This window comes from Molothrus aeneus, chromosome 28 (assembly GCF_037042795.1).
Source record: "Molothrus aeneus isolate 106 chromosome 28, BPBGC_Maene_1.0, whole genome shotgun sequence".
In the NCBI taxonomy this organism is placed as follows: Eukaryota; Metazoa; Chordata; class Aves; order Passeriformes; family Icteridae; genus Molothrus; species Molothrus aeneus.
In genome coordinates, this window is record NC_089673.1 from 4011054 (window position 1) to 4023822 (window position 12769).

Genomic DNA, 12769 nt, shown 5'->3' on the forward strand with positions numbered 1-12769 from the left:
GGTCACAGATCAGCTTTTCAGCACCCTGACAGCCTCAGATCCTGGGCAAAGGCACATTATTCCCCTTTTTAAAATCCCTTTTAGAACCAAGCCAGCCAATGACTATACAAAGTGGGAAGGGCCAGACAACTCATTCATCTCAGCTTTTGTCAGTGTGAAATAAAATGGGTGTGTGGGGGTGGGTTAGTGACAATATTTTACAACTGTTATGCAAAAACTTCTCTTATCTACCTCATTTTTGAGCCTGGCAACAAAAGGTGATGGACAAGACTACAATGAATTGCAACCTGACAAGCCTTTCTGCAGTTTTTCCTCTAAAAATGGTGTGATTAAAACCTGCTTCTGCCTCCATCCATATTTGAAACTTTGGCTATTTTGTCTTTTCCAAAGGTTTTTCAGAGCTTTTACATTTTGCTGTTATTCCTCTTCCCTTTGCTCACTGTATAAAATGAGTAAATCTAGAAAGTGTAGCTCAGTAATTCTGCTTTTCAGTCTCTGCAGGGAAATTATTTGGGTTTTTTTTCCTCTCCTTCCCATAACAATGAACTCTACATTTTATTTCACGTTCTTCTAAGCATCACTTTGCTTACTTACACGCAGTAAATCTATTTTTGGCTTGGAGCTGAACTGAACAAGTTGTGAAGGACTCCAAGTCCTGAAGGAGCAGGAACTGAAGAAGGATTTTGGTATTATTTTTGTCAGACAGGAATAGCGCCATGTGTGGGTACTCTCCAAGAGAGCCTTGTCCAAAGTGACAGCAGAGCTGGTGGCAGCAGGGAGTTCAGCAGAAAGGCAGAACAGAGCTGAGTGCTGGCAATCCCTGAGCCCTTGCTGCCTCTTTATTCCCTTCTTTAAACACTTCCAGAATTGGATATATCCACCAAAGTCCAGTTTCTGTTAATTTTTCATGTAATATTTCCAAAAGCTGTTGCTGTGAGGGGCAGGCCCACTAGAGAGAATCTCATTTAGAGTGATCAACTGTCACATCAAACAGAAAAATCTTCTTGATGTAGCTTCACCCAAGCACTTAATCCGTATATATTAACATATATATATATTTATATATTTATATATATATTTATATTATATATATATTATATTTTTATATATATTATATATTTTATATATATATTATATATACATATAAAAACTCATATATGAACTGTTATTAACTATTATATTTATCTGTATAACCCACACGGAGAAATAATACCAAAACAATTTCTGAATGAAAAAAACAGAAGCTATATTTAGCTTGAGGCTTAAAACTTCTTGTCCATAACAGATGCCAGGAACAACCCCAAATCTCAGACATTCAGATTCCTTGGCTACAAAAACATTTTTTCACACCCTGTAGCTGCTCGCCTGCTCACAGACCTTCCTGCAGCAAAGCAGACCATGCTCTGTGCTGCTTCCCTCCCAAAAAAAATTTGATTTTTGTAGTTTTAATGAAGCAGAGGAAAAAAACAAAAAGAGTTATCAGGTAGAGAGTGTTTATTATATTTTAATTAAGTATATTAAATTTGATTATATTAGAAATAAATAGTAATTATTTATCATAATTAGGAATAAATTGTAATTGTTTATAATAATAAATTTATTATATTATAAATAAACATAATAAATTCGATTGTATTAGAAATAAATATATATATTTATATATATAAAAATATATATATAGAGAGAGAAATAAATATATATTTAGAATATAGAAATAAATATTGAGATAATATCTTAAGCAAGATGGAGGTTTTAGGGTGGAGACTGGATGTTCTTCTGTACCTTCTTCTTCCTCCTTCTTCATGGGTTTGGGTGGTATTTTGTAACTGGACAGAAAAGTCCACATTGCAGGCTTTGAGTGATCAGTTATTGGGTTAAAAGGGAAAATAATCCAGGTGTCATTTCTTATTTGGATAGTTTAGACTTAAAAGACCTTGGACCAAGAGACTGTTGGCCATTTTGTGCCTTGCTAACGAAGGGCTGCAGAACTCAGGGTTTGTGAGGCTGTTTCATTGATGTGAGACAATAAACACCCGAGTCTGAACATGGACTAAGGTCTGCAGTGCCTTCAATCCCAGCCTCGAGAAACCAATAACCCCCAGCCCCTGCCCAGCAGAAAAGGCCTCAGCTGTGTCAGCCCTGCTCAGCAGCAGCAAAAGCATCTCTGCAAGGTCATCACTGTGCTCAGCACAGCCCCAAAATGGGAATCAAGGTAACCCCGCTGAGCCCAAAGCAGTGCTCTGCTCTGAGGAGGACTCAGAGCCACCAGGAGTTCATTGGCATCTCCTTCTCGCCTGAATCCACTGCTGCTGCTGCTTTCTGAACTCCAGCAGCTCTCCTGAGGCACTGGCATTGCAGCTGAACTCCTGAGGCACTGGCATTGCAGCTGAACTCCTGAGGCACTGGCATTGCAGCTGAATTCCTGAGGCACTGGCATTCAGCCCTGCAATGCAGGCAGGCACAGCCAAACCAGCTCCTGAAATCACTTCAGCCATTGCAGCTCCAGGTGCTCCCCCTGCCCACACCTGGGCCTGAGGGCTCTGCTGAGCATCCCAAAGCTGGGCAGGAGCAATTCTCTGGGCACAAAGGCTCAAACCTCACACGCTGCCCAGGAATTCCGTTTTTGACATGATCAAAACTCTGAATTTTGACATGATCAGAATTCTGTTTCGACGTGAACTTTGCTTCTCAAACAAACAAGTTGTTTGGTTTTTGTTTGGTTTTTTTTTTTTTTTTTGTTCATGCTGCAGCCTTTCCCTATAACTTTCAGCTGCCTCAGAAGAACTCTGCAATGTCACAGAGTGAACACAACAGTCTGAACGCTGTGCTGTGATGATCTGCAAGAAGCCAAAATAAATGGGTTCTTATTATTTCCCACCAGAGGCTGCTAAGCCATTCTGGTGGCTTGTCCTTTTCAGTGGTAAGAATTCACCGGATTCACACACCAGCACAGGTCAGGAGTCAGGGCTGGCTCTCCAGGGAAGAAGAACAAGCCTACAGCTCCATCTGGTGAGTCAGCCAGCCAGCAGCATCAGCCCACAGGAACTACAATTAAAACACACAACCAACACTTCGTTATTTCCAGGATTTATTTGCAGAATAAATTAATAAATAACTAAAACTAATTCTCACCAGCAAATCCTTGAAAGACACCTCTCTCAGGCTTGTTCTGTTTCTAGTTTTACTCTTTGGTGAAGCCCAGAAAGTAATTTTAGGAGAAATTTCTGTGCTAAACTAAGACAGATTCCACTAGGCAGTTCTGTACTAAAAACATCATAGTAAACTAGCAGAACTAATATAAAAAATAAAATTAGGTAAAATTTTCTGCTTCTGGCATCAGAGACAGAGTGTTGCTGTTTGCAACAAACTGTTCTTTCCAAATGTACCTCCCTAAATTAGCATTCTTGTAAGGAAGATCTCACAGCAAAGGGCAGATGCTCAGCAATTTCAGAGGAAGAAAAAGCTCTATTTTTTCCAATACATTCTTATTTTCATATTACAAGGAAAGAAAGCTCTCATTCCCATGTTTTATGTAATCTTTCCTTCTACAATCAGGAAGAGAAATTTAGAAGTATACAGCACAATCACTCTGGGTTACAGACATACAAGACCTTCCTGGCCAGCTCAAATGGGCAGAGGAATTTGCAAGATGACTGTACTTGGAGAGCCAGACTCACAGGAAGGGTATGAGCCATTAATGGAGCACTGGTCTGACATTTTAACTATTTTTAGCCTGCTCTAAAAGCAGAAATGGCTCCGTTGCTGAGTTGCCTATCAGTGATTTTAAATATGATCCACTGTCTCACTTTTAAAAACAATTTCTAACATTGTTTTACTTATGCCTCTCCACCCTCCTGTCACAAAACATTTGCTAAATCAGTTTTGTTATACTGAGACAAATGGGCCAGAGTTTCCATAGGAGTGACCAGTGTCCCATGAAGTAAAAATTATCTTGACTATAAGAACACATTCCCCTGTTTTGATTTTCAATATTTCTTGGTACTGACAACTACAGAAAGTAAACAGACTCAATTTTAATAAACCATTCTGGTTTATTAAAGGTCTAATGCCTAATGGTTTCTTAGCTCTTTAAAGGACTGGAATTTTGACTTCCAAGTAACAGGTGAAAGATAAAGTGCATCCAATGTGAATTTCCCTTTTTCTTCCTTATAGTGCAAATAGGTGTTAAGAATACATGGTGTGAGACAAGAAAAAAAAATCTATGTTTAAAGTAAAATTTTTTAAAGGGCAATTTATAAATTAGACTGCAGTGTGAGAAGTCAGCATTGTAGAAAAGGCAAGGCCAGTATTCCTATTTCCAAAGCCACGACTCCTACTTCACACAATATGAAAATAGTAACAAGGAATTTTGAAGAAGCAAATAATCTACTCCTGATTAAATGGATCAATGGGAGAAAGCAAATAGGTGTGCAATTAGGTGGTGGAATTGATTACTGCTTATTATTACTGAACCATCCTGGTTCAAAGCAAGCACTGAACACTGACTGGCTGTGGAGGTGTGACAGGGACACCATGCAGAGTGTCCCCCCACTGTCACCTGAAGGACACAACAGAAAAGGCTCCTTGGTGTGGCAGCTCCATCCTGTGGAAGGTAAGCCAGGAGGACTGGAGCTCAAGCAGAATAATCTCCTCTGGAGCTGAACTTTACCTGGCTGTGCAGAGCCTCCCCTGCCTCTCCCACTCCTGCAACCACACAACCCCAAAACCAGCAGTAAAACAATACCTGGATGTCCTTTGTGATTTCTGACTGCTAAACAATATCTGATTGTAAAACAATGCTTGCCTGCCCTTTGTGATTGCTGATTGCTGACCTGAGTAGACAAAACTTCATCTGGGACCACATGTGTTACTATTGAAGTGTTTCTGTTTAAAACAGTGTTAAGATTTTTCATTCTAGAACTACATTAAAGCAGAGGTGAGAATGGAGCAGTCACCCTGGTTTCTGATGGTTTAACCAACAATTCCAGTCTGCAGTGGGAGATCCCTGGCATGAATACAGTGCTGTAAATCACAGGTACACATTTACACACTAAGTCAGGCACAGTGCAAACAAAGCTCCCTCTCCCAACACTCATTTCATCTGTAGTTAACAGAATCAAGTCATCATTTATTTGAATACAATGTAAATATTTCCTATACAGTGTGGTACTTTACAATGCTCATTTTTATTTCATGATACCATGCAAGCAATCCAAGAAGTCAAGAGTGTTCTTGTGCAAACTGCTCTGTAAGCACACCTGTGCTGGAAGGAACCTGCACGTGAGCTCATTCCATTCTGTTATTGAACAGTGATAGCAAAGAAGAGATAAAGACACTGTAATTCCATACAAGCTTTGAAAGGCATTATATTAGGATACTTAAATTATACATCCACCACAAACACTTCTAAATACTAATTATCATTTCTTCCTTGTTCAAGTTCTTCCCTCAGCACTTGCTCCTGACATTTTTTCTACTATGATTTTGAAATAAAAATAAAAGAGCATTTAATAACAGATTATTTCATGTCCATTGTAACAGAAAAGATAAAAAACTATTCTTGGAAACACAGTGTGCATCAAGCATGGGTTCTGAATGGCTTTACTCTCACACTGTGCATTGCATAAATCCACACAAAACACTGCATGCACTTTATTTTCCAAGTGAGTGCATCTGTGCATTTGTACATATGCTTCCCATTCCTTGAAGCTCCTACATTCAAACTTTAGGCACCTGTGTGCATGAAAAAGAAGCTTTAGAAATTACAGTGCTCCTATTAAGAGTGAGTGAAGGGATGCGTTGGGGCTTTTGGGAGCTGGTGCTCTGGTTGATAGTATAGGGATAAAATGTTTCTAAAATCATGGGATATTCAGGGGAGTTGGAAAGGTTGGGCCTGGGAAAATGTTAGGGTTTACTGGATCATGCAAAACTGCACCTGTATAATCATTTAATGACTATGATAAAAGGTATGATTGTTATATGATAAATGACATAACTGTTGAATATGATGATTGTTTGGTAGTTGGATATAATTATTGTTTAATCATAACAAGAATGATGTTTGGGGGGTTTGATGGAAACTACAGAAATCCATGCTTGGATGAAATCAATGTACTGGATTTTTGTTTTGGGAGTGGCACTGGGGACACTGAGGACACTGGGAGTGGCACTGGGGACATTGAGACAGTCCCAGTGCAGTGTCCCCAAGGGCTCATCCTGGGCACCAGCTCCATGCAGGACGCCAGGGACCCAACCACCAGCTCCAGTTTGCACTGGGAACAGGGAAATGTGGACACTGGGAGGGGCACTGGGGACACTGGGAATGGTACTGGGACAGTCCCAGTCCAGTGTTCCTAAGGGCTCGTTAAATTACAAGAATCCTTGGATGAAATCAATGTATACAATAGAACAATGTAAGTTTAATAATTAATATGTAATTAGATAATAAGGGTATAAAACTGTGTTCATCCTGAACCCATGGTGGAGTCAGATTTGGGTCTGTGCCCCTGACATCCAGAGCTCTTCAATAAAAGCACTTGCATATAATCAATCTGTCATGACAAGCTAAAGACAAAGCTTAAACAAATCACATTCAATGTCAATGCGAACCATACGCTATGGAGTCTGCAGGGGCTCTGAAATGTGTGTGAAGACAGCTGGACCTATCCCTCTACAAACATCCCTTGATGGCAAACAGCGACACAATTTTGTCCCATCTCGAAACCATCACAGAGTTCCAGACGGATATTTTCACTAGACAAGCAGCAATTCCAGCCCCGGGGCGGTTGAAATTCGCGTCTCTAAAGCTCCTAACCCATCCCCTAAAGCTCTGAGAAACCGAAACCCCACAAACCCCCGCTGCGGTGCTGCGCTCTAGGGCTGGACCTTGCCCTCCTTCAGCAGGCGCTCGTTGAGCTGGCAGAGCTGCCGGAGGAAGCCGTCGTTGGGGCCGATCTCGCGCTGCTGGCGCACGGCGCAGAGCGCGCTGCGCACGTCCATGCCCCGCCGCAGCATCAGGTAGGCGATGACCAGCGTGGGCGAGCGGCTGTAGCCCTCCCGGCAGTGCACCAGCACCTGGCCTGCGGGGAGACAGCCACAGCTCAGGGTTACGCTGCGAGGCAACGAGAAATGCAGCAGGGGACGCGTGTTGGGAAGGATGGAAGCGTGACAAGGGCCGGTTGGTAGAGCACGGGACTCGTAATGCCAGGGTGGTGGGTTTGAGCACCACGTTGGGCGCCAAATGTGTCTGTAAGAGCTGAAATGAGGGATGTGGGGCTCCAGGGGCTCTCCCAAATGCAGGTTATTCCATCCAAGAGGTTACAGCAGGCCAGGGTGGTGGGTGACAGAGCTGTGCCCACAGCTGTCAGCTCCAGCTGCAGGCAGGCCTGGAGACCCTTTGGTTTTGGTTACAATGCATTATAAACTTTCCTCTGCTGAGCATCTTCATACAGGAGAACAAATCTATACCTTAACTTTTTTAAAGTTTGACAAGAAAGTCTCACAGGTATGTGTGCTTAGCAGAAAGATTTTTGAATGTAGAATCTGAAGAATAGAGATGGAAGCAAGTTTTGATGTAGAAGAAAAGAATTGCTGAGCCAGTCTCACTGGATAACCAAGGAGGCAAAGGGTATTGAGAGGAATGGTGGATTTGTCTTTACAAACAAGCTGTGGGTCTGCTGGTAGATAAAACCAGCACTGGGGGATAAAAGAAACAATGGGAAGGATTCCACTGATTGATGAATGGGAAAAGAGATTTGCTTTTACAAATAAACTTTAGGTTTGCTGATAAATGAAATTAGACATTGAAAGATGAAAGAAACCATGAGATAGAAAAAACCCTAAATTCTGTAAGAATGGAAAATTAAAAGGGAGGGTTGTACATTAGAGGGAAATCTTTGGTATCAGGTGTTCTGGGAAGTCTGTACCTCTGAAGTACCTCAGAAATGGGGAAAGAGAGAAGGGAAATGTGGGAAATTAGGATAAAAAGGAGGCTGCATCCTCCAAAAATTTGAGAGATCCCAGGGGAATTCCCCATGGCCTCTCCCTTTATTCGAGTAAAGTCAAAGGACTCCTTTATACTTCAATGTCCAACAAAACTAACAATTTGGAGTAGCCAGTTAATCTTAAACCTGACTCCCACATCACCCAGCTCCAAGGTTCCTCTTTGTTTACCACATTAAAAAACCAGTGGTAGGTGTGGTAAACAACTGCTCAGAGTGAAAGAACCAGCAAATGGAACTGCTGCAAACCCAGACTGACTCTGAATTTACTGACCCTGAAACTTTTGACATTAAACTGAGCAGGTGCAGTCATGGCACAGCAAACCCTTCTCTCCTCTTGCAGCCTGGTTTCAGTGAGCCACAGTGCTAACTGCAAGAGTTGCATTTAAGTTTTAGAATTTTTCATACTCCACCAAACTGGATGAAGAATTTATTTCCATCTGTCAAAACCCACATCACAGCTCCAGAATCCCTTTGCCCATTTCAGAGAAAGGACTTCTAGAATTGTGGGAGTTCTCATTGCTCCTATTCAATGCTCAGCCACGAAGCAAGAAGGAAATTAGGCATGTGTAGAAATAACTGAAATGTTGAAATAGCTAGACAACACAAACACCATCTGTCCCACTGCACTGTGTCCTAGGATTTCTGCTCTGAGGAAACACACTACAGAGAAATGTGGCAATAAACAACATTGCAAATACGACCTTCAACTTTCCTGCAATCCTAGGAAATAGAGGCAATCAACACATAAAATAATGTAATGACTTAATATAATAAAAACTGTAAGGTGACAGTCTGTATTCTTACTGTACATTTGGAAAAACCACATATAACAGGTTATGTGACTACTCTTCAGTACTTGTATTACTTATATCAATTCTGCCTTTAAATTGTAATTTCTAATGTCCTTAAACCACTTTTAGACCCTTAACTTATTTTTTTAAGAATATTTTATTAGAAAAGAAGAAGAGAAAAATTAAAAACATCTGAGGAAAAGTAAAAACATTTCTTCCCAGAAAGAAACTATAATAAGATGCAGCAGCTGTTCCTCATTTCAAAGTCACCCCTACAGAATTCCCTTTGCCAGGTACTGGAGACCTGCATGTATAAACACAAGACAAAGCTGTGCCTTCTTGTGCCTGATTTAGGGCCTTTATCTGAATTTTTCACTTGGTTGTTCTGTGGATAATAAGAGCAAAGAAGCATTTTAAACAGCAAATGACTAAGAAACATATGCAGTGCACAGAAAACATGGTAGAAAGGTATTTCAGTTTGCCTTACCATCCTTCTGGGAAAGGGCTTTGTCAATAAAATCAGCTGCCTCCTCAAAGTAGCGACTGAGGTTAAATTCCTGTGTGTCATTGGCTTTAATGCCATGGTATCTGATGCCTGAGCCTTCATAGAACTCTGCATTAGTGTTCACATGCATGAATGATTTCCCCTCTGCTGCATTCAGAACATGGGTTATCCCCAGATGCTGCAGCCTCATTATGTTCTTGGCTATGAACCTGCATGACAAAAAGTGTCAAGAAAACGATTAGAATTTGGTGAATTATCTCAGTATTTAGGTATTGAGAACCAAACCCTTGGATTTTTCTGTTAATAGATGCCAAATATGCCCAAAAAGTGAATTAGCTACAGGTTATAAATTCACAAAAATATTCAGAGCCATGGTCCCTTACTTGTGCATGAGAGAATGCTGATTTCTTGTCTGACACTGAGGAATGCACACATGAAAGTGAATCTGCATCTGTTAGATCCTACTGTGGCATAAAATTCTAACTTTCTGAACATAAAATTCTGACCAAAGTAGGGAGACACTGGAGATGATAACACACTAACTTCTAAGGTTAACAGTTATCCACATAATTTAAAAACCAGTTAAACAACCCTGCTCAGTAACACAAGTGACCAGGCACCAACCTCAGCTTGTGCCCTGGGATGCAATCCACAGTAAGGGGAGCTAACCATAAAGGAATATCAGGAGAGCATTGACTCCTTTTTGCCATAATCCCACTGCTTTTCATTCTGAGTCTGATTCTTTCCTTATGTCAGTTGCAATATTTGCCCCACTTTCCTGGGAAATAAAAAACCCCACGTGTTTTATCACTCTGTGTGGTCTCCTAGTAAAATCTAAGCCCCAGTGGCCAACATCAGCAGAATGTGACAGAAAGCTTGAGCTGAAGTATAACTCAGTTCCTGCACACTGTGTGAAAAGAGGTAGCCTAGACAGATTGGTTTTAAAAGCAGTTTTCAGTATGTGTTTAACTGGATATGGAAACAAATATTTTTTAAAAACTCCCCACAGCTCAACTTCTAAATTGCAAATTATGGTCTTAATATTAAGCTGAGCTCCAGATAAGCATTTGTGCAGCATCACTCTGGACAAGTTTCTGTGAGATGGCAATGCATCCAGGGCTTGTGGCTGGACACTTAGGCAATCTAAAAAAATAAACACCCAAATCAGTCAGTTTTCATCTATATGAATCTCTGAGTCCATTCACTCACAATTTTGATGTAATTCAAGGCCATGAACATCTTGAGAATTTCTTTCTTCCTGATGATTGCACACCCCTTAAATTCTAGTGAAAGCAGATGAAGATTTATGCATGACTGAAGCTTCTACATTTTCTGCTGTCTGTGCCAAGCAACTATGGCAATGAACCAAATATTTGTAAGACTTCATTACCCAAACAAATGCTGACAGATTTTCCATCTGGCAGGACATCATCTGTGCCAGGGGAGAAGTTTCAGTGTCTGGAGAATTCTGCTTTCAACACAAAAATCCTACAGAGCAAGGCCAAACCAAAAAGTGTTAATTCAGGGGTGAGTTCCTATGCTTAGTAGAGTGAGAATATGGTTTAATTAACATGATATAGATCAGCATATTTCTGACTGTTCAGCATCAACAGGAACTCCCATCCAGAAATCATGGTTGAATGTGGCAACAAATTGTTTTTTTAAATTATTTACTGCACAAATCAGCTTCCAAGCTATGATTTCCTTGTTTTCCCCAGGAAAAAACTACTATTTTGTAACTACTACAAATATGAAGGAGATGGTGGCTGTCAGACATCAGGCTGGCTACTGAATGATTTCAGTCCCAGCTCTAGATATGCATGTCCTAGCTGTAACAAATATAATTTGGTTTGGCTTAAAGGTAAGTTAGTGAAAATCCATGATCTTGAGTTGTATTTCTTTAAGAGGTAAAAACCTAAAATAAGTACAGGGATCCAGTGTATTTAAAAAAAAAAACACTTAAAATTTCACAGGGAAGAAGTGCACAGAGATGGACCAAAAAGGGGAAGAATCAGCAGTGTGAAAAATGCGTATTTTATGATTGGCTTTTCACAAATATTAAATTGAATATTATATATGTTGTGTTAGAAAGTGATGCTGTATTAATTCTCTTAAGTAGTGTGCTAAATATAGTTTGAGGTTATAACAAAATGTTAAAATAGAAACGATGCTATGTAGGGTACTTTTTTTAAAGAAAGGACTCGCACTGAGATAGCAGCCACAGGACACCTGAATCTTTCAGAGAAAGAGAATTTATTGCTCCATTATCAGAGGATGACGCCGTTAGGATTCAGAGGAAGAAGCTGACACTGCCCAGACAGAATCCTGAGTTTGAATGGAATTTCTGCATCATGTATGAGGTGTATGAATATGCAACAGGTTATTGTTTTTAAGGGTTAATCCTCTGTTAACGTGGGTCCTTTTTAGGGCTTATTTTGCCCAGAAAAAGGTACCCGGACTGTCCATAACTCTTTGTTTTTATTGTCTCATATTGTCCTAATCCAAATTGTCCAAATTATTATTACTCTAATTATGTTACTATTTTTATAACCATTTTATTGCTATTAAACTTCTAAAATTTTAAGAACAAGCGATTGGCGTTTTTCACAAGCAGGATAGGACAGCATAACTGAAATCATGATGTGGTGTAAAACATAAACCCCGCTGAGATCCAGCAGATCCTGCAGCCTGACTGCCCCGGGCTCGAAGCACCGGGAGCTACTCGGTGACGGTCACGGCCCGGCCCGGCCCGGTCCCACTGCCCGCCGGGCGCCGAACCCGGCATGGCCCGGCCCCTCCACGCACTGCACCCGGCCCGGTCCCACTGCCCGCTGGGCACCGAACCCGGCATGGCCCGGCCCCTCCACGCACTGCACCCGGCCCGGTCCCACTGCCCGCTGGGCACCGAACCCGGCATGGCCCGGCCCCTCCACGCACTGCACCCGGCCCAGCCCCTCCACACACTGCACCCGGCCCGGTCCCTCTGCCCGCCGGGCGCCGCACTCGGCCCGGCCGCTCCACACACCGCACCTGTCCCGGCCCCTTCACACACCGCACCCGACCCGGCCCGGCCCGGTCCGGTCCCTCTGCCCGCCGGGCACCGCTACCGGCCCGGCCCCTCTGCCCGCCGGGCACCGTTACGGGCCCGGCCTCTCCGCACACCCCACCCAGCCCAGCCCGGCCCCTCCCGGCCCCTCCGCCCCCCGTGCCCTCCCAGGCCGGGCCTGCCCCGCGCCCCCGCTCCGGCGCACTCACGCGTTCCCCACGTGGATGCGCGGCACCACCTCGTTGCTGTGCGCGCTGGGCAGGCTGTAGCAGCCGCTCCCGTTAGACAGGAGATCGTTCAGCTCCTCCACCGAGATCTGGTAATCGCCCATGGCCGAGCCCTTGGCGCTGCGGCTCCAGCCCGGCCCGCTCCCGCCCCGCCCGGCCCCGGCCGCCGCCTCCGAGGCGGGGCCGCGGCAGCTGCC

General features: G+C 42.7%; 1 protein-coding gene across 1 annotated transcript; it reads right to left on the reverse strand.

The window, feature by feature from the left end:
* Positions 1-3071: 3071 nt before the first annotated feature.
* Positions 3072-12717, reverse strand: DUSP3 (dual specificity phosphatase 3). Its single transcript, XM_066566931.1, has 3 exons — positions 12555-12717; positions 9282-9508; positions 3072-7079 (listed from the first exon to the last, which is right to left on the reverse strand). Exons 1-3 carry the CDS (start codon positions 12674-12676, stop codon positions 6874-6876), a joined length of 555 nt encoding a protein of 184 aa, XP_066423028.1. The 5' UTR covers positions 12677-12717; the 3' UTR covers positions 3072-6873.
* Between the last annotated feature and the right edge of the window lie 52 nt (positions 12718-12769).